The sequence below is a fragment of the Esox lucius genome, chromosome 2 (assembly GCF_011004845.1).
Source record: "Esox lucius isolate fEsoLuc1 chromosome 2, fEsoLuc1.pri, whole genome shotgun sequence".
In the NCBI taxonomy this organism is placed as follows: domain Eukaryota; kingdom Metazoa; phylum Chordata; class Actinopteri; order Esociformes; family Esocidae; genus Esox; species Esox lucius.
The window spans coordinates 37,755,773-37,777,445 of NC_047570.1; the positions used below are offsets into that span (position 1 = coordinate 37,755,773).

General features: G+C 48.7%; 1 protein-coding gene across 2 annotated transcripts in view; it reads right to left on the bottom strand.

The window, feature by feature from the left end:
• Positions 1 to 2,451: 2,451 nt before the first annotated feature.
• poc1a (POC1 centriolar protein A) overlaps positions 2,452 to 21,673 on the bottom strand; it is a 41,263-nt gene continuing 22,041 nt past the window's right edge. For both annotated transcript variants that reach the window (XM_029113411.2, XM_029113401.2), the window contains 2 exons: positions 14,823 to 15,056; positions 2,452 to 4,456 (listed from right to left, as the gene is read on the bottom strand). In XM_029113411.2, coding sequence (XP_028969244.2) covers positions 4,352 to 4,456; positions 14,823 to 15,056 — 339 coding nt within the window. In that variant the 3' untranslated portion in view covers positions 2,452 to 4,351. The remainder of the gene's footprint in view (positions 4,457 to 14,822; positions 15,057 to 21,673) is intronic.

The following is a 21,673-nucleotide window of genomic DNA, read 5'->3' on the forward strand; positions in this document are numbered from 1 at the left end:
GGCAATCGATCTACAGGCGGTCACACCAAGACCTGGTCAAAAAATGTGAAAGGTGTCTTAAAACTCCAGGGTGACATCAGGGGATTTACAGGAATACAACATTGTCGAAGTGCTTCCCAGCAAAATGACTTGAAAGACGTCTTTTAAACGTTCTTTGCTTAGTAGTTTGATCTACCCTCAAAAAGAGATTTCACAAATGTGCCATCTAGGAGGTCTGAAAAGAAGCTTTATTAAAAAAAAACAAGCCTGGTTCAGCGAGTTGGTGTGATTATGGTGAACAAGGGAGGGGTTTTGAAGAGCAGCTTTTTATGGGCCAATGCCAGCTTTGTTGTGAGAAGTGGCCAATACTCCGCTGCTGTGCTTATCTAAAACCTACTGTACAGAATACCATTTGCGTATTTTGTGAGGCAGACGGCATCTCCAACCCCTACGCTATTTAACAATGGGTGGTCAGGCAGTCAGACACTCTTGCTCTTCGTGGCTGCTTGTGCGGTCCAGCAAAAACAGGATACAAATGCACAGAGAGACCGAGACGACGTGTGAAGAACAACATAAGCGGAGTTGTGACCACAATTCCAAACATGTCTGAGGAAAACAAAATTTTCTTTAACCAGAAGAACCCCGCACCAAACGCAAAACATTGTGGAGGGGAATTATGGTCCTGGCCTGCTTTGCAGCCCCAGGGCCAGGCTAACTTGCCTGCCAACAAGCTGAAGCTGGAGTGCAAAATTATCTGGCAATATGATGACGGCACCTTCAACAGTCTCAAACCACTCAGATGACGTGTTACCACGGTTGGGGTCATCACCGTGTACTGGGAGGGTCATCGGCTGACCCTGCCCTTTTTTGAGGTCACACATGACTGGATGGCAAGGCAGCATGCCATTCATGACCAACCACTAGCTCCTAACCCAGCCCAGTCTCCAACCCAGCCCATTCCAAACCCTAAACTGGGCCCAGTCCAGCCTCCCACAGGAGTCTCAACAAGAATGGGTGCAGCAGCTTTAAAAAATCCCCTTGTGCTTTTTTCCCATCATCCTTCCAATGGTGGCTTCATCAGTTCAGAACCAGCAGACTGAACTGATCTGGGCTTGGCAGCTGAAAATAACCAGTCCCAGCAGCCTGAAGTAAGAAAGGCAGTAGTCTAGTTTGCATTCCAAAATGACAGCCTGCTCCCATAGGTAAATGGTAGTTCATTATATAGGGAACAAGGTGCAATTTGGGATTGACCTAAGAGTCCACACAGTGGCTCACAACCGACTCTGGTCTTGACTACCCCGGGGAACAATCACACAGAACAGGCTCTGGTCTGGATTACCCCCGGGGAACAATCACACAGAACAGGCTCTGGTCTGGATTACCCCCTGGGAACAATCACACAGATCAGGCTCTGGTCTGGATTACCCCCGGGGAACAATCACACAGATCAGGCTCTGGTCTGGATTACCCCCTGGGAACAATCACACAGAACGGGCTCTGGTCTGGATTACTCCTGGGGAACAATCACACAGCAGAACGGGCTCTGGTCTGGATTACCCCCTGGGAACAATCACACAGATCAGGCTCTGGTCTGGATTACCCCCGGGGAACAATCACACAGATCAGGCTCTGGTCTGGATTACCCCCTGGGAACAATCACACAGAACGGGCTCTGGTCTGGATTACTCCTGGGGAACAATCACACAGCAGAACGGGCTCTGGTCTGGATTACCCCCTGGGAACAATCACACAGCAGAACGGGCTCTGGTCTGGATTACTCCTGGGGAACAATCACACAGCAGAACGGGCTCTGGTCTGGATTACCCCCGGGGAACAATCACACAGCAGAACGGGCTCTGGTCTGGATTACCCCCGGGGAACAATCACACAGAACAGGCTCTGGTCTGGATTACCCCCGGGGAACAATCACACAGAACAGGCTCTGGTCTGGATTACCCCCTGGGAACAATCACACAGATCAGGCTCTGGTCTGGATTACCCCCGGGGAACAATCACACAGATCAGGCTCTGGTCTGGATTACCCCCTGGGAACAATCACACAGAACGGGCTCTGGTCTGGATTACTCCTGGGGAACAATCACACAGCAGAACGGGCTCTGGTCTGGATTACCCCCTGGGAACAATCACACAGATCAGGCTCTGGTCTGGATTACCCCCGGGGAACAATCACACAGATCAGGCTCTGGTCTGGATTACCCCCTGGGAACAATCACACAGAACGGGCTCTGGTCTGGATTACTCCTGGGGAACAATCACACAGCAGAACGGGCTCTGGTCTGGATTACCCCCTGGGAACAATCACACAGATCAGGCTCTGGTCTGGATTACCCCCGGGGAACAATCACACAGATCAGGCTCTGGTCTGGATTACCCCCTGGGAACAATCACACAGAACGGGCTCTGGTCTGGATTACTCCTGGGGAACAATCACACAGCAGAACGGGCTCTGGTCTGGATTACCCCCTGGGAACAATCACACAGATCAGGCTCTGGTCTGGATTACCCCCGGGGAACAATCACACAGATCAGGCTCTGGTCTGGATTACCCCCTGGGAACAATCACACAGCAGAACGGGCTCTGGTCTGGATTAGCCCCGGGGAACAATCACACAGCAGAACGGGCTCTGGTCTGGATTACTCCTGGGGAACAATCACACAGCAGAACGGGCTCTGGTCTGGATTACTCCTGGGGAACAATCACACAGCAGAACGGGCTCTGGTCTGGATTACTCCTGGGGAACAATCACACAGCAGAACAGTCTCCGTTCATAGAAATCATCCACCCCCACAAACCCCACAGACACACTAAACTGCAGCGTCTTTCACTCTGTCTTTCTCTCTTTCTCCCAACATCTACCCCCACAAACCCCACACAGACACACTACATTGTAGCATTTCCCTTGGTCTTTCTCTCTCAGTCCTTCTCTAACTTCTATCTCACCAAACCTCCCAGGCTCGCTGCACTAGATGAGTCCCACACAGTAAGCCCGTCCACACATGTGACCTCTTGTTCCCCGTTCTCTCCAGATGAAATCCTGCAACAACTCCGGTCAACCACCTGCCCTCTCAACACCCAATTCCCGCCTGTCTTCTTCAGATCTCTGGAGATCTTTTCCCATTCCTGCTGTCCCTCATCCACTCATCCCAAACCACTGCTTATGTCCCGTTTGACTCCAAGCTGGATAGACATTCCCCTCCTCAAGAAAACAGCACTTTACACCTCTGACATGAAGAGGTTCCGTCTTTACAAAGACCTGAGTATTTCATTCACCAGGGGTATAATGAACTAAAATGACACTTGTATTGCAGTTTCAGGGTTGGATTAACAATTCATAACAAAAAGCACAAAGGTTTATTGCAAAATACAAATTTTTGACACTTAAAGTAGTGCTACAACCATGTTAGAGAAGATATGGTCATAGCACTTCCTTAAATAAATGACCAAAAACCTACACATTATAATAGCAGCTTAATTCACATACTAATTAATATAATTTGGAAAACTCACATCCTTTATGAGCACAAAGACAAAAATCTACATTCAAAACCACAAACCCCATCTAAACCACGTATCCCTAATCAAAACCACAAACACCATTTAAACCAGAAATCCCTTATCAAAACAACAAACACCATTTAAACCAGAAATCCCTTATCCAACATCCAAACCAGTGCGACTTGCGTGTACCAGTTTAAGGTACAGCAACAACTCAGATCATTTCAAAATAATTTGGGGGCACAAGTTGCAAAGCTCTCCCTCTTGGTCATCTTCTCTTTCAAGGCACCTACTAGAACCTCTGACTCAGCACTAAACACGGCTCTGATGCTCTCAGCACTATTCTATTCTACTGTCTAAACGTCAGTTTGCTCATCCATGCAAAACCTTCATACACACTTTAAATCACACATAAAAAAACACACATACACTCCATCTCCAGCCCAAAACAGAACATGGATGCCCTCCCTTAGACAAAACAGAACATGGATGCCCTCCCTTAGACAAAACAGAACATGGATGCCCTCCCTTAGACAAAACAGAACATGGATGCCCTCCCTTAGACAAAACAGAACATGGATGCCCTCCCTTAGACAAAACAGAACATGGATGGGTTTTAGGACTAGGGCCCATTCGGGGACAGAGAGGACTCAACAGAAGCCCTTTGTGTTTGATAGGAGACAGCATTCACTCAGGTCTTTTTATTGGGATTGAAGTATAGGAAAAACTTTGGTTGGTTGGTTTGAGCTCTTAGCTAGGAGAGTTGGTACTAGTTTCTAGAGTCAGTCTCTAGTCTGGTTGTTAGCTTCTGGTCAGGAGGCCTGGTTGATATCTTGTCGTCTGGGGGTTGGGTCGTTAGCTTCTGGTCTGGAGCTGTGAGCTGATCTGGTGCTGGTTGTCAATGCACTCCTTTAACTTGTCTTCCGTCAGAGTCAACCTCTGTTCTAGAATGGCCACAGTCTGCACAGAGGAGAGAAGGGGGGAGGAGAGAGCAAAGGGGAGGAGAGAAGGGGGGAGGAGAGAAAGGGAGGGAAAGGAGGGGAGGGGAGAAAGGAGAGGAGAGTGGAGTGGAGAGAGATATAACATGGCATCAGATAAACGCATCTGAGCTCAGAGACAGACGTTGGTCTATCTTCCTCTACACCATCTCCAGGAGGACTTCACACAGATCAGAAGACAGGAGAAATTGGATATTAGCTGGTGTCAATGATGCCAGTGATGAATAATTTACATGTAAGTATTTTAGCAAACACTCTCACCCAAAGTGAATTACAGAGATTAGTGCGTACATGTTTGTTCTGTCCTTCACAGGTGGAGAACCCATGTAAACTGTAATACTGAATGAACAGAATTATGTGAAAAGACCAGGAAAAACTGTGTCAGAGCATGAAGGAGGAGTTCATCTGAGGACAGAACAGGTCAAGCCAGGACAGGATCACGTGAGAACACATTGACCTCTTCAACACAGACCGTATCATCAGTCAGCACAGATTCAACTTCCACATGATGGGTTATATGGAGTCAATGTCAGAATGGACTTTGAGTTAATTTTAAGATGATGTTTTGGATGTTGTAGCTTCAGACAAACACTCAAACCGACAGACAGACAGGGACAGATACTAACAGACAGAAACAGACAGAAGCACACAGACTGATAGAGAAACCAAGAGAGACAAAAAGACAGACAGAGAGACAGAGAAAGAAAGAGACAGACAGACAAAAAGACAGACAGAGAAAAAGAGACCTCAGGGAGCAGAGAGACTGAAATGGATGTAAGATCAGGGTAGTAACTTTGCAGAGAACCTTACATTCCCACCAGGGCCAGCAGAGGCAATCTCTATAATCTGCTTTTATTTCATCCTGTAGCCAGACGAGGAGAAGAGTGAAGGACTGAGTGAAAGAGAGAGAGGGTTTTGTATTTCCATCCACCGTGAGTGTGTGCTTTTACAATCAATATCTGCATTTCTTATCAGGCTCAAAGCACTAGAGGGGCCTTTACATGTTGACTGGGACGCTTTCCAAATTGCAACCTAGTCCTTGTAGGATACACTACTTTGAACCAGGGCCCAGGCAGCAGTGTGGGACACAGGGCACATGGTATACCAGAGTTTCTATATGGATGCTACCAGGTGATGAGGGTGAGGCCTTTACACACATCTGATCCATACATACCTGTTAGAACTCCAACAACAGAACTGCCCTCCGTTTAGAATGATGGTGTGTGTGCTGTTGCCCACGGCAACACGAATGGCCTGAAGACGTGGGCCGGGCATCATATGACGCGAGACGCTGTGTATGTTTTGGGCGAAGCAGGACAGCTGCAGTGAACAACAGTGGTCTCTCAGGCCAACCGAGGCCTTCTAACCCCTTCACACCATCGACGATACACTTGACTGCAATGGAAATGTGTGGCATGACGCTGCCATCCCCACCAGAACCAGAGCGAATACATTTAAAACACGTAGAGTAAATCTTATTGAACCGCAAAGCAATATAATGGGCTATTCTGATTAAACGAGAGCCTTTGCGTACATCATGAACAGTTGACTATTAGAGCTGTTGTTTTGTGGAGGAACTGTGTCAACACCTCCTGGCCAGTCCACATCTCTTATCAACACCTCCTGGCCAGTCCTCATCACCCATCAACACCTCTTGGCCAGTCCACATCTCTTATCAACACCTCTTGGCCAGTCCACATCACCCATCAACACCTCTTGGCCAGTCCACATCACCCATCAACACCTCTTGGCCAGTCCACATCTCCTTTCAACACCTCCTGGCCAGTCCACATCACCCATCAACACCTCTTGGCCAGTCCACATCTCCTTTCAACACCTCTTGGCCAGTCCACCTCTTGGCCAGTCCACATCACCCATCAACACCTCTTGGCCAGTCCACATCACCCATCAACACCTCTTGGCCAGTCCACATCTCCTTTCAACACCTCCTGGCCAGTCCACATCTCCTTTCAACACCTCTTGGCCAGTCCACATCACCCATCAACACCTCCTGGCCAGTCCACATCTCCTTTCAACACCTCCTGGCCAGTCCACATCACCCATCAACACCTCTTGGCCAGTCCATATCTCCTTTCAACACCTCTTGGCCAGTCCACATCACCCATCAACACCTCTTGGCCAGTCCACATCACCACCTCATGGCCAGTCCACATCACCCATCAACACCTCTTGGCCAGTCCACATCACCCAATCTGTAATATAATATTGGGTAAAAGTTATATAAAGTTGCTCAGCAAACTGTGTGCGTTTGCTGCCACTGCAGTTAAAATAGCGATAGCTTATCTGACAACTGTTTATTTTAACTTGGTACTCCTTTTTCTTGGAAAAATACTGCAGCAAACAAATCTCAAAATGCAAGAAATGGCAGCGAGTTTCAGCTGGAACTAGTTAGACACGCGATTGACCTGGATTTCAATATCTATTAGAGTCCATTCTCACTTCCACACCTTTCTGGTTTGGGTCTATGTGGTCCGTACACTGATTCTTAAAATATATTTGAGAAGATAGTTGCATGAAATAAGTAAAATTATCTGCCAACGGAAAAAGACAAATTACTTGATATTTAAGGTGTATTTTCTAAAACCAAGTAGTATTACCTAATACAACTCTAGCTTGTTAAGAAAAATTGACCTTTTTTTAAGGATGTTTAGATTTGTTATTTTACCCGAAAACAAGATCAAAATACTTGATAAGAAGTCTTTTGTTGTGTAGAAAGGGTCATCGGCTGTCACCTTCCCTCCATCTAGGACGGAGGGCAGATTGAGATCACAGATCAATCTTTAACAAAAAACCCTTGCCAACTGATCAGTTCCTATCCCTTTGCTGTGCCTCAGTAACCTGCTACCTGTTCAACAGTCACTTATAAGACCACATTCACCACGTCCACAACCTCTAAAATGTAATCTGCTAATTAAACAGCCGCACAATACTGCACAGAAAACTGTCAGATGGTCCCGTCTGGTGTAATCATGATGTACTTCAATTACACTCCCTTTACTTTCTCTGGAGTCATGTTGGATCGCAAGAAAACCTGAGCTACAGGATCCTGCCTCAGGGCTGAAGTCCCCTTGGTGGGGTTGTTGATCTAAATTCTGTCTGACATCACTGACCATATTCCACCAGTCGCCACGGTTTCATTGTTTGCCTATCTTGTAGATGAAAGTGGCCTTAAGGTAACCTCCAGAAGAGGACCGGCCAGTCCCAGGGCAGTGCCAGAAGAGGACCGGCCAGTCCCAGGGCAGTGCCAGAAGAGGACCGGCCAGTCCCAGGGCAGTGCCAGAAGAGAACCGGCCAGTCACAGGGCAGTGCCAGAAGAGAACCGGCCAGTCACAGGGCAGTGCCAGAAGAGAACCGGCCAGTCACAGGGCAGTGCCAGAAGAGAACCGGGCCAGTCCCAGGCCAGTGCCAGAAGAGAACCGGCCAGTCCCAGGGCAGTGCCAGAAGAGAACCGGCCAGTCCCAGGGCAGTGCCAGAAGAGGACCGGCCAGTCCCAGGGCAGTGCCAGAAGAGAACCGGCCAGTCCCAGGGCAGTGCCAGAAGAGAACCGGCCAGTCCCAGGGCAGTGCCAGAAGAGAACCGGCCAGTCCCAGGGCAGTGCCAGAAGAGAACCGGCCAGTCCCAGGGCAGTGCCAGAAGAGAACCGGCCAGTCACAGGGCAGTGCCAGAAGAGGACCGGCCAGTCCCAGGGCAGTGCCAGAAGAGAACCGGCCAGTCCCAGGGCAGTGCCAGAAGAGAACCGGCCAGTCACAGGGCAGTGCCAGAAGAGAACCGGCCAGTCACAGGGCAGTGCCAGAAGAGAACCGGCCAGTCCCAGGGCAGTGCCAGAAGAGAACCGGCCTGTCCCAGGGCAGTGCCAGAAGAGAACCGGCCAGTCCCAGGGCAGTGCCCGAAGAGAACCGGCCTGTCCCAGGGCAGTGCCAGAAGAGAACCGGCCAGTCCCAGGGCAGTGCCAGAAGAGAACCGGCCAGTCCCAGGGCAGTGCCAGAAGAGGACCGGCCAGTCACAGGGCAGTGCCAGAAGAGGACCGGCCAGTCACAGGGCAGTGCCAGAAGAGGACCGGCCAGTCCCAGGGCAGTGCCAGAAGAGAACCGGCCAGTCCCAGGGCAGTGCCAGAAGAGAACCGGCCAGTCACAGGGCAGTGCCAGAAGAGAACCGGCCAGTCACAGGGCAGTGCCAGAAGAGAACCGGCCAGTCCCAGGGCAGTGCCAGAAGAGAACCGGCCTGTCCCAGGGCAGTGCCAGAAGAGAACCGGCCAGTCCCAGGGCAGTGCCAGAAGAGAACCGGCCTGTCCCAGGGCAGTGCCAGAAGAGAACCGGCCAGTCCCAGGGCAGTGCCAGAAGAGAACCGGCCAGTCCCAGGGCAGTGCCAGAAGAGGACCGGCCAGTCACAGGGCAGTGCCAGAAGAGGACCGGCCAGTCACAGGGCAGTGCCAGAAGAGGACCGGCCAGTCCCAGGGCAGTGCCAGAAGAGAACCGGCCAGTCCCAGGGCAGTGCCAGAAGAGAACCGGCCAGTCCCAGGGCAGTGCCAGAAGAGAACCGGCCAGTCCCAGGGCAGTGCCAGAAGAGAACCGGCCAGTCCCAGGGCAGTGCCAGAAGAGGACCGGCCAGTCCCAGGGCAGTGCCAGAAGAGGACCGGCCAGGGCAGTGCCAGAAGCTGAATGACGTGCCAAATGGTATCACGACAACTCTCAACCAGACCTTTGTTGGTTTTGGCTTCAGGGATATCAGCAACCTCTTGTTCAAACATAAAAAGTTAATATCTAGATAGCCATCAACTCAGGTCAAATGTAAAGCACAAAGTTTATTACACACAAAAAAGTTACAAATGTTCTTAAATATAAAAACAGTGTGTATGATCGGATACCTGTGACTCATCAACATATGTGCATACATCATAACTACCTGTCCCTCCCTATTCTCCACATAACCTTGATGGAAGTACAGCACTATATTATAAGGGAACAAGGAGCCATTTGGGACACATTTCAGATCTGTCTTGGAGCTGGCAGTTATCTGGCATAACTCTGTTCTATGGGTTTATTTCTTCTGGTAACCATCTCTGGATCTGTGTGTGTGTGTGTGTGTGTGTGTGTGTGTGTGTGTGTGAGTGTGTTTGTATTGCAACTCTGCCCTTGTCGAGAGATGTTGGTTTGCTCACAACTCCTTCTGAACTCCTTTTAATCCCTTCTCAATGGCTGCATCTTAAACGGAATCTTACTACCATCTATTTGGCCACGGTCAAAAATAGTGGTCAGTATCATTCCCTATTGGCCCTGTTCTAAAATAGTGCACTAAATAAGGGCATAGTGTACAATTCAGGACACAGACCCGCTTCTCTGCTAAATATTTCAAGATGGCACCTTATTCCTTGACAGCTCACAGGGACCAGCACTGTAAATTACACACACACACACACACACACACACACACACACACACACACAATAACAGTCATTAGCCCGACCATGAGGGGGCGGTGGGCTGGTCCAAGATGGCTGCTGCCTCAAGTGGCGAGTGGGGAGTGAGGGAGATAGTGATTGGGGTAGAAGCAGACAGGAAGGAGGAGAAAGAAGACAGCTAGAGATAGTTTGACAAAAAAAAAGCAAGAGAGCAGGGTTTGGGAGAGAGAAAGGGGGAGAGAAAAGGGTTGGGTAGAGGGAAAGGGTTGGGTAGAGGGAAAGGTTGGGTAGAGGGAAAGGTTGGGTAGAGGGAAAGGTTGGGTAGAGGGAAAGGGTTGGGTACAGGGAAAGGTTGGGTAGAGGGAAAGGTTGGGTAGAGGGAAAGGGTTGGGTAGAGGGAAAGGGTTGGGTAGAGGGAAAGGTTGGGTAGAGGGAAAGGGTTGGGTAGAGGGAAAGGTTGGGTAGAGGGAAAGGGTTGGGTAGAGGGAAAGGGTTGGGTAGAGGGAAAGGTTGGGTAGAGGGAAAGGTTGGGTAGAGGGAAAGGTTGGGTAGACCAGCACTGAAGGTTGGGTAGAGGGAAAGAGAAAGAGAGAGAAACTATGAAAAGCAGCTAGCACAGCAGATTTCAGTATTCAGGGTTCACGTGAATAATTCAACAGAGACTGTCAGCTTCTGGAGAGATCCCAAATGGCACCCTATTCCGTTTCTAGTGCATCGGTTTGAAGTCACACATCCTGGTCAAAGGCATCTCCCTCTACAGGGAAGTGGGTGCCATTTGGGACACAGGTTAGTTGAAAGGACTGTAATACTAGGGACTCAATTTCTCAGAGCTCCTGTTCTGTTCTGGTTATTAGGGCCAAAATCATTATCCATTATCCAAATGTTTTATCCAGAGGGAAGCAGAACTTTGTCCCTATGCTTCGGTCAGTGGTTATGAATATGTTACCAAGCACAGCAGGATGAATTAGGGCTGTACATTTACTGATTTTGATTTTACAATAAAACATCTCTCCACGACCCAGATAACAAGCCATTTCCTGTAGAACGTGTTCAGCTGAAGGTGAATTAAAAAATAAAATAAAACGCTAGGTGTCGGTGCAGGGATGGCATTATGCTGTATTAGGGATTAAAGAGATTACACTAATTAATGCCTCGGCATAACTCTCTGGTGTGGACAGACCAGTGGATTAACAGCAGCCCTTAACAACACAGAAATATTTTCCCATCGTCAGTCATTACCTCCTTAAAGATGTGAAGGCCAAACTAAATCTGTCCTATGTACACAGTAGCACCCTATTCCCTATGTAGTTCACTACATCTACCATTAACCCTATTCCCTATGTAGTTCACTACATCTACCATTAACCCTATTCCCTATGTAGTTCACTACATCTACCATTAACCCTATTCCCTATGTAGTTCACTACATCTACCATTAACCCTATTCCCTATGTAGTTCACTACATCTACCATTAACCCTATTCCCTATGTAGTTCACTACATCTACCATTAACCCTATTCCCCATGTAGTTCACTACTTTGTGAGGTCTGTTATCTCTCTGTCAGACTAATGCAAGAGCTGTTGTCTCGCAGACAAATGTAAAACCTTCTCGGTCTGTCTGACAGACTGATTGCAAGTCTGTTTTCTGTATGTCAGCCTAATGTAAAGTCAGTTGTGCATCTGTCAGACTAATGCAAGCGCTGTGTGTCAGACTAATGCAAGCGCTGTGTGTCAGACTAATGCAAGCGCTGTGTGTCAGACTAATGCAAGCGCTGTGTGTCAGACTAATGCAAGCGCTGTGTCTCAGACTAATGCAAGCGCTGTGTGTCAGACTAATGCAAGCGCTGTGTGTCAGACTAATGCAAGCGCTGTGTGTCAGACTAATGCAAGCGCTGTGTGTCAGACTAATGCAAGCGCTGTGTGTCAGACTAATGCAAGCGCTGTGTGTCAGACTAATGCAAGCGCTGTGTGTCAGACTAATGCAAGCGCTGTGTGTCAGACTAATGTAAAACCTTTCCGGTTTGTCGGATTTTCTGTCTGTTTTCTGTTTGGCAGACTAATGCACGGCCTGCTGTCTGTCTGACTAATGCACGGCCTGCTGTCTGTCTGACTAATGCACGGCCTGCTGTCTGTCTGACTAATGCACGGCCTGCTGTCTGTCTGACTAATGCACGGCCTGCTGTCTGTCTGACTAATGCACGGCCTGCTGTCTGTCTGACTAATGCACGGCCTGTCTGTCCACCGAGCAACAGGATATTACCTCAATGATAACATCTAAGTCTGTTTAATAGAACGACCTGCTTTCGGAAAAAGCTTTAGGATATTTCAAGCTTCCAGACAGACAGAGGCAGAAGGAGAGGCAGAGGGAGGTTTAACAACAGTAGTCAATAAATAGTATATGCTAAATAGCACATAGTATCAATAAATATGGATGAGAGAGAGAGGTTTGTGATGAGAGAAAGAGAGGTTGGCGATGAGAGAAGGTTGGCGTCAGTGTAATAAAGAGCCAGTAAGAAGTGTTTTTCTTCCCACCTCAGTGGTGGAGGGAAGTCATCATTAAATTCACATTACCATATTTTCACACCATCTATGGTGAAGAGGGCTGGGTTCAACAGCGTTCACATAAACCTTGTTCACATTGACATCAGTTACTGGGGTGATATTTATATTTAAATAACTTTTAAATAATATGGAGATACTATTCTATTAACATTTGCGACAGGAATTCATCAGGCACAGCTTCTTGCTCTTGCTGAAACTTTGAGCGGAAATATGATCATCAAGTGGAAATCAGAATTGGTCTGAGCAGTTTCTTTACAGACACATGACACAAATCAAGTACGCTTTGATAAGGAATTCATAATTTCTTTAGTCCAACAGTCATGTTGCCAAGCTAGCTATGGTCTGCTACGCAAACTTCAGCTAAGCTAGGTACGGCCTGCTATGCTACCTTCAGCTAAGCTAGTTATGGTCTGCTACGCTACCTTCAGCTAAGCCATTATTGTCTGGAGAGTTGGCTAGCTAATAAACCTGAATTTAAATAGTAAACTTAAGTAATGCCATATTAACCATTCACTTGTCAGCCGTTACCTCAGATGGGTAACCTCTGACAATTGAGATTTCACAAGTTAACATTATAAAAAAATATTTATTTTTGCTAAATAAATATTGTTAATAACTGTTAATGTGGCATTATCAAACAACAGGATCTGAAACATACTTCACACAGATCTATACTGAAGAAGACATTTCCAAACACTAGAGACCAAGAGAGAAACAGTTCTGACCCAGTTTGAATTAGTTTCTGTCAATGGAAAGAAGAAGCCTTCTAGTACAGAACTCTACGAAGCAGCAGTCTCTGAACAGCGTGATGGTGGTGACTAGCCCGCCTGACGTAGTCTCTGAACAGCGTGATGGTGGTGACTAGCCCACCTGACGTAGTCTCTGAACAGCGTGATGGTGGTGACTAGCCCGCCTGACGTAGTCTCTGAACAGCGTGATGGTGGTGACTAGCCCGCCTGAATTAGTCTCTGAACAGCGTGATGGTGGTGACTAGCCCACCTGACGTAGTCTCTGAACAGCATGATGGTGGTGACTAGTATTAATGTGCATTTGACATGGTTTTACGATCCAAATATTTAGTGTTATAATTGGAATAGTATGTTTTTAAAAACTACCGATACAACATGAGCCCCACTACATAACATGCAAAGGAGTGGGTGTCGGCTCAATGTCCGTTTGTGTGAGAAAAGAGCGATGGGGGAAGCTGTATGGTTGACACGCAAAACTCTGCAACAGAACTAGAAGCCAATATTACCACTGAGATTATTGGATGGAAGAGTCGAGAGAAGCTAGTAACCTAAACTAGCCAGCTGTGTGCTATTTGCTTAACTCACAATTTTCTGCACTTTTAAAACACCTTTCGAGTCCACTGCTCAGCTTTATGTAGCGTTTTGTGGCCAAATATGTTTTCAGTAGGTATAGTAACATTAATTCAGTAAATATTTTCCATCTTCCCTTGGATTAGTTAACTTTCATCCACTTGTTATCCTTGAACCTAAACAGGTGGTTCAATTGTAGAATTGTTTGGGCACATCCCCACAGAACGTGTGGTTGGATTGGAGAATCGTTTGGCCTCGGCGCTGTAGGACGTGTGGTCGGATTGGAGAATCGTTTGGCCTCTGCGCTGTAGGACGTGTGGTTGGATTGGAGAATCGTTTGGCCTCGGCGCTGTAGGACGTGTGGTTGGATTGGAGAATCGTTTGGCCTCGGCGCTGTAGGACGTGTGGTCGGATTGGAGAATCGTTTGGCCTCTGCGCTGTAGGACGTGTGGTTGGATTGGAGAATCGTTTGGCCTCGGCGCTGTAGGACGTGTGGTCGGATTGGAGAATCGTTTGGCCTCTGCGCTGTAGGACGTGTGGTTGGATTGGAGAATCGTTTGGCCTCGGCCCTGAATAATTTGTGTGGGTGCAAAGGAAAATAATTTGGCCCCTGAGGGGTGCCTCTCCATAGCTTAGCCTGTCACACATTATGAGACATGAATAATGCAGAGCTGCAAAAAGCCATCCTCACCTTGGCAGACTCCGCAGAGAGGTGCAGAGATCAGAGACCGACAGACAGTGACATTCAGTACACTCCGTAAGTATTTGGACAATGGGTTTCAGGTTAGAAATGGTCCGATGGGGTAAGACTGGACATTTCTTTGTCCCCAAAAAATGGGGGGTGGGGGGGTGTATAAAAGGGCTGACATTTCTAAATAGTCCTGGTTTATAGATGTAAATACCCTCAAATTAAAGCTGTCAGTCTGCTCTTCAACCTCTTATTCATTGGTTAATTTAAAATCCAACATGCTGGGGTACAGAGCTCAAACTGTCCAAGTACTTATGGACTGCAGTGTAGATGGGTTACCTGAGTAAGAACATCCAGTTGAGCTACAATGTGCTCCAAGGTGCTGGCCAGAACAGCAGGGACCATGCCTGCTCCCTGGGGCTCCGGCTGGGCCGAGGAGGGCCTTGTCCCGGGGGACCTGGAGGTCTGCGACTTGGAGGGTCTGGATGACAGGACCTGGGCACAGCTGCCACTCCTGCTCCTCACCTCATCACAAGAGCCCCGGCCGTTACCAAGCTCAGACGCAGAGGACATCTGGAGACGACAACACCATGGAGGGTTAAAGAATCACATCAGTCCCACTGTACTCTGCTCCTCTGTTTCAACCTCGTCCTTCAAGTCCTCCAGCTGCCCCGCCCGCTGCCCCGCCCCGCCCCTCAGCACCAGGGACTTCAACATCTAGTAGACAGGTAACCACTGAATCGCTCTCTAGTCTCCCTCTTGTTCCATCAGCCCTGCCCTCTCGTTCTCTGCCTCTCAAACCACCCACCTCCCTCCCTCCCACCAGACCAAACCAAACCAAACCAAACCACCCACCTCCCTCCCTCCCTCCCTCCCTCCCTCCCTCCCTCCCTCCCACCAGATCATACCAAACCACCCACCTCCCTCCCACCAGACCAAACCAAACCAAACCACCCACCTCCCTCCCTCCCTCCCTCCCTCCCTCCCTCCCTCCCACCAGATCATACCAAACCACCCACCTCCCTCCCACCAGACCATACCAAACCAACCACCTCCCTCCCTCCAGACCCTACCAAACCACCCACCTCCCTCCCTCCCACCAGACCATACCAAACCACCCACCTCCCTCCCTCCCGACACCAGACCATACCAAACCACCCACCTCCCTCCCTCCCTCCCAACAGACCATACCAAACCACCCACCGCTCTCCCTCCCTCTCTCCCGACCATACCAAACCACCCACCGCTCTCCCTCCCTCTCTCCCGACCATACCAAACCACCCACCTCCCACCCACCAGACCATACCAAATCACCCTCCCTCACTCCCACAGGTGTATAAATATTGACAGTGTGTCCCAGAACCAGGGCAGAGAAACAGCCTGTGCCATCTAGCTGTCTGCAACAAACCATACACACTTCATGGTTAGAGGTGTAGTCTGACAAATAGAAAAGGAGAGTGGGAGTTGTTGTTTTTGTTCTCTATCCAACCTCAGTACTGACAGGCCAAGCCATGATGGTTACAGTGGCTGAAGGAGTGAGAGACAGAGGGAGAGATGAAGGGATGGAGAAGGAGAGAGAGGGAGCGAGAGGGAGAGAGAGGGAGAGAGAGGGAGGGACTGAGTCAAGCTGGATAAGGAGCCCCTGTTGAGACATTAACAACAGGGGAATTTCATCATTCATCACAGTTATCAGTCTGAAGACAAATGGACTGAAATACAGACACTGATGAAAACACACACAGACACACTGATGAAAACACACACACAGATACACTGATTAAAACACAAACACCCAGACTAGAAACACATACACAGACAGAAACACACACACCCCCCCACACACACACACTCAGAAACACAGACTGAAAGCCACAGACACGCAGAAATAGTAAACACAGAGACAAAAATAAACATAAAAAACTAAACAAAATCATCACCTTCTGACTGCTAGATAGGCCATAAAATGTGTAGTCTTTTGAAAACAGAAATGACAAGACTCTACAAGGACCTTTATATTGGTTCTCAGACTCTACAATGGGTGCCAATAATTGTGGCATGCATGTTTTGAATAAAATTTATATTTGATTAATCTTTGAACAATTTCCATTCAAATGCTAGATGAATGTGTTTTTCAAGATCAAGCTCATAAACAATTATGATTATTTTCCAAAGCCTTTTTAGTTGCCTAGAAAATTGTGAATCTCACTGTGGATACGACCTGTAGGTAGTCAAGAGAGAGAGGTTGAGAGGGAGACAGAGAAGAAGAAATAATTTACGTAGCAGTGCTGAGTCATAAAGCAGGTCAGGATTAACTCTTGTTGGGAAGAGGACTTACTGTAGCTCATCAGTGACACACTGACACACACGCTGTGTTTCCGCAGTATTCATATCGTAACACACACACACACACACACTTCAGCTCCCTGTCGATGAATCACCTACAGTGGAAAAACCAACAGTGGAAAATGTCCTGGGGCCCAAAAGAAACTCTGAATGGGACTGGACTGACATGACACACAGCCATCAATACCCACACCCACCCCCTCCCACAGTTTGTTTTAACCTAGCACTAACGTCTAACGGGTAATGCCTAAACCTGAAAGTAATCTGAGTACTAACCCTACGTAGTTTTTCCATTAACTTTTACCCTCAGATGGAAATACATGGCTCCTAGTGAGGACCAGCCAAACAAATACATGGCTCCTAGTGAGGACCAGCCAAACAAATACACGGCTCCTAGTGAGGACCAGCCAAACAAATACATGGCTCCTAGTGAGGACCAGCCAAACAAATACATGGCTCCTAGTGAGGACCAGCCAAACAAATACACGGCTCCTAGTGAGGACCAGCCAAACAAATACATGGCTCCTAGTGAGGACCAGCCAAACAAATACATGACTCCTAGTGAGGACCAGCCAAACAAATACATGGCTCCTAGTGAGGACCAGCCAAACAAATACATGACTCCAAGTGAGGACAAGCCAAACAAATACATGGCTCCTAGTGAGGATCAGCCAAACAAATACACGGCTCCTAGTGGGGACCAGCCAAACAAATACACGGCTCCTAGTGAGGACCAGCCAAACAAATACATGGCTCCTAGTGAGGACCAGCCAAACAAATACACGGCTCCTAGTGAGGACCAGCCAAACAAATACATGGCTCCTAGTGGGGACCAGCCAAACAAATACACGGCTCCTAGTGAGGACCAGCCAAACAAATACACGGCTCCTAGTGAGGACCAGCCAAACAAATACACGGCTCCTAGTGAGGACCAGCCAAACAAATACACGGCTCCTAGTGAGGACCAGCCAAACAAATACACGGCTCCTAGTGAGGACCAGCCAAACAAATACACGGCTCCTAGTGAGGACCAGCCAAACAAATACACGGCTCCTAGTGAGGACCAGCCAAACAAATACACGGCTCCTAGTGAGGACCAGCCAAACAAATACACGGCTCCTAGTGAGGACCAGCCAAACAAATACACGGCTCCTAGTGAGGACCAGCCAAACAAATACACGGCTCCTAGTGAGGACCAGCCAAACAAATACATGGCTCCTAGTGGGGACCAGCCAAAAAAAAAAAAACACTACAGGGACACACTAGTCAGGTTCTACTATTTTTGAGGGGACATCTGGTCCCAACAAGCTCCTATAGACCTGGATCACGCACACAGGCAACCACAGTAAAGTACAGATCAGTCTGAGCAGGGGAGGGAAAACTTTTTGGCTTGGGGGCCACATCAGAATTTTGAAAAGAAATGGAGGGTCACATTTGGTGGAACTGCACCACAGGCCAGGTGGAATAGCCTCAGGGCCTTGGTCTACCCAACCCGACTCTAAGCCATTAAATACTAGTGAGAAGAGTTCCAAAATACTTCAGCTAATCCAAGGCTGGTGATTGGTTGATTGGGGAATTAGTAATGGGCAAGAACAAACATGTACATACCAGGACAGCAATGGACAAAGAAGCTTGGATATGAATAATATCATTATGTTAATAGTCATGTCTCTACTGAATAGTGTACAACTGAGCTCTACCCTTGACAGCCATGACTTCAGTTAAGAGTACAGAAGAGCACTAGAGAGTAATGACTGGTGAAGAGGAGAACAGTCACAGCTCTAGAGTGTAATGACTCTGGAGAAGAGGAGAACAGTCACAGCTCTAGAGTGTAATGACTCTGGAGAAGAGGAGAACAGTCACAGCTCTAGAGTGTAATGACTCTGGAGAAGAGGAGAACAGTCACAGCTCTAGAGTGTAATGACTCTGGTGAAGAGGAGAACAGTCACAGCTCTAGAGTGTAATGACTGGTGAAGAGGAGAACAGTCACAGCTCTAGAGTGTAATGACTGGTGAAGAGAACAGTCACAGCTCTAGAGTGTAATGACTCTGGTGAAGAGGAGAACAGTCACAGCTCTAGAGTGTAATGACTGGTGAAGAGAACAGTCACAGCTCTAGAGTGTAATGACTGGTGAAGAGGAGAACAGTCACAGCTCTAGAGTGTAATGACTCTGGTGAAGAGGAGAACAGTCACAGCTCTAGAGTGTAATGACTGGTGAAGAGAACAGTCACAGCTCTAGAGTGTAATGACTGGTGAAGAGGAGAACAGTCACAGCTCTAGAGTGTAATGACTGGTGAAGAGGAGAACAGTTACACCTCTAGAGTGTAATGACTGGTGAAGAGGAGAACAGTTACAGCTCTAGAGTGTAATGACTCTGGTGAAGAGTACAATAGAGCATCAATAGAAGAAGAGCTCAAAAGTAGATGAAGTAATGACCAGTGAACAGTTAAAGTGGAGCTCTAGAGAATGGTGATACGCAGTAGCTGCTGCAGTGCGCCCCCCCCCCGTGTGCAGCTCATCTGTCTGCGCACGTGAGGAGCCTGAATTCAGAAAGAGGGATGTATGGAGGGAGGAAACGGAATGAGGGATAGAGAGGAAGGGGGGATGGGATAGAGAGGGGGAGAGTAAGGGAGAGATATGCAGTAGCAGGGGAGGGGAGAGAGAAAAAGAGAGGGAGGGGAGGAAAGAGACAAAGAGAAAGAGGGGAGGAGAGAGACAAAGAGAGGGAGGGGAGGAGAAAGACAAAGAGAGGGAGGGGAGGAGAGAGACAAAGAGAAGGAGGGGAGGAGAGAGACAAAGAGAGGGAGGGGAGGAGAGAGACAAAGAGAGGGAGGGGAGGAGAGAGACAAAGAGAGGGAGGGGAGGAGAGAGACAAAGAGAGGGAGGGGAGGAGAGAGACAAAGAGAGGGAGGGGAGGAGAGAGACAAAGAGAGGGAGGGGAGGAGAGAGACAAAGAGAGGGAGAGATTGATTTAGAGACAAAAAGGCAGAGAGGGAAAGAAAGCGAGAGAGTGAAAGAGAGAAGACCCAGCTGTGGAGTTTGGGGGAGATTAACCAGGAGGTGATCAGAGAGAGATGATCCGCCAGTCAGCTCCAGGAAGGAGGTGCACACACACCAGGGTAGAAAAATGCTGGATGAAACACACACGTGCCTGCACACACACACAAACACACACACAAGGGTAGAAAAACGCACACACACGCAGATAAACTAGGGTACAAAAACGCTGGATCAAACACACACACACACACACACACGGGTAGAAAAAGGCTGGATCAAACACACACGTGCCTGCACACTCACGCTGATGTATGCGTATGCACGCAGGATCCCACGCGCACACGTCCTGTTGGCACACATAGACAAGCACCACCCACCACCCACCAGCCCCGATGTGAAACCGCTAACCCCACCCACCACCCACCACCCACGATGTGAAACCGCTAACACCACCCACCACCCACCACCCACCACCCACCACCCACCACCCCCGATGTGAAACCGCTAACCCCACCCACCAGCCACCACCCACCAGCCCCGATGGGAAACCGCTAACCCCACCCACCACCCACCAGCCCCGATGGGAAACCGCTAACCCAACCCACCACCCACCAGCCCCGATGGGAAACCGCTAACCCCACCCACCAGCCACCACCCACCAGCCACCACCCACCAGCCCCGATGTGAAACCGCTAACCCCACCCACCAGCCACCACCCACCAGCCCCGATGTGAAACCGCTAACCCCACCCACCACCCACCAGCCCCGATGTGAAACCGCTAACCCCACCCACCACCCACCAGCCCCGATGTGAAACCGCTAAGCCCACCCACCACCCACCAGCCCCGATGTGAAACCGCTAACCCCACCCACCACCCACCAGCCCCGATGTGAAACCGCTAACCCCACCCACCACCCACCAGCCCCGATGTGAAACCGCTAACCCCACCCACCACCCACCAGCCTCGATGTGAAACCGCTGGTTTGAGTCCCAGAGCCAAACATTTGGACAATTTCTGTGCTCATGGCACTTGTTCTTGCAATAGGCTTTGGATAAGAGTGCCTGATAAAGATAAAACCAAAAACCAAATAAATCGGATAATTATAGTCAAGGTTGTTGTTGCATCTGGATTCCAGACTGAAGTGCTGTATACTTACAGGGTTAGACAGAAGATTGTACACAAGTAAAACATCGCTGTCAGGACACACACCCTCACAACATGGGCACATGCCGTAGAGTCTTCCAAACCGACAGACAAAAGGCTGTCATTAAAAATACATATCAGCCACTAAATTAAAACATCATTAGAGGAAGAGGAACAACCAAACCACACTCAGGTCTACAGTCTACACAACCACACAATAGTATAACTAAAAGAACGCACAGTCCCAGGGACACGATACTATCAGAACATAGACACAGGGACTCGGCAATATCAGAACACAGAATCAGGGACCCAGTATTAAAAAACACACAAGACCCAGGGACCCAGTACTAAAGGAACATACAGCAGGGACCCAGTACTACAGGAACACTCAGACCCAGGGACCCAGTACTAAAGGTACGCACAGAACCAGGGACCCAATACTAAAGGAACACACAGACCCAGAACTAAAAGATCACAGACCTAGGGAACCCGTACAAAAAAAAAAAATACAGATCCAGGGAGCCAGTACTTAAAGAACACAGACCCAGAACTGAAGAAATGCCACGTCCACCCATCTCCCCAGTCCGTCCTCCCATCTCCCCAGTCCTCCCATCTCCCCAGTCCTCCCATCTCCCCAGTCCACCCATCTCCCCAGTCCTCCCATCTCCCCAGTCCTCCCATCTCCCCAGTCCACCCATC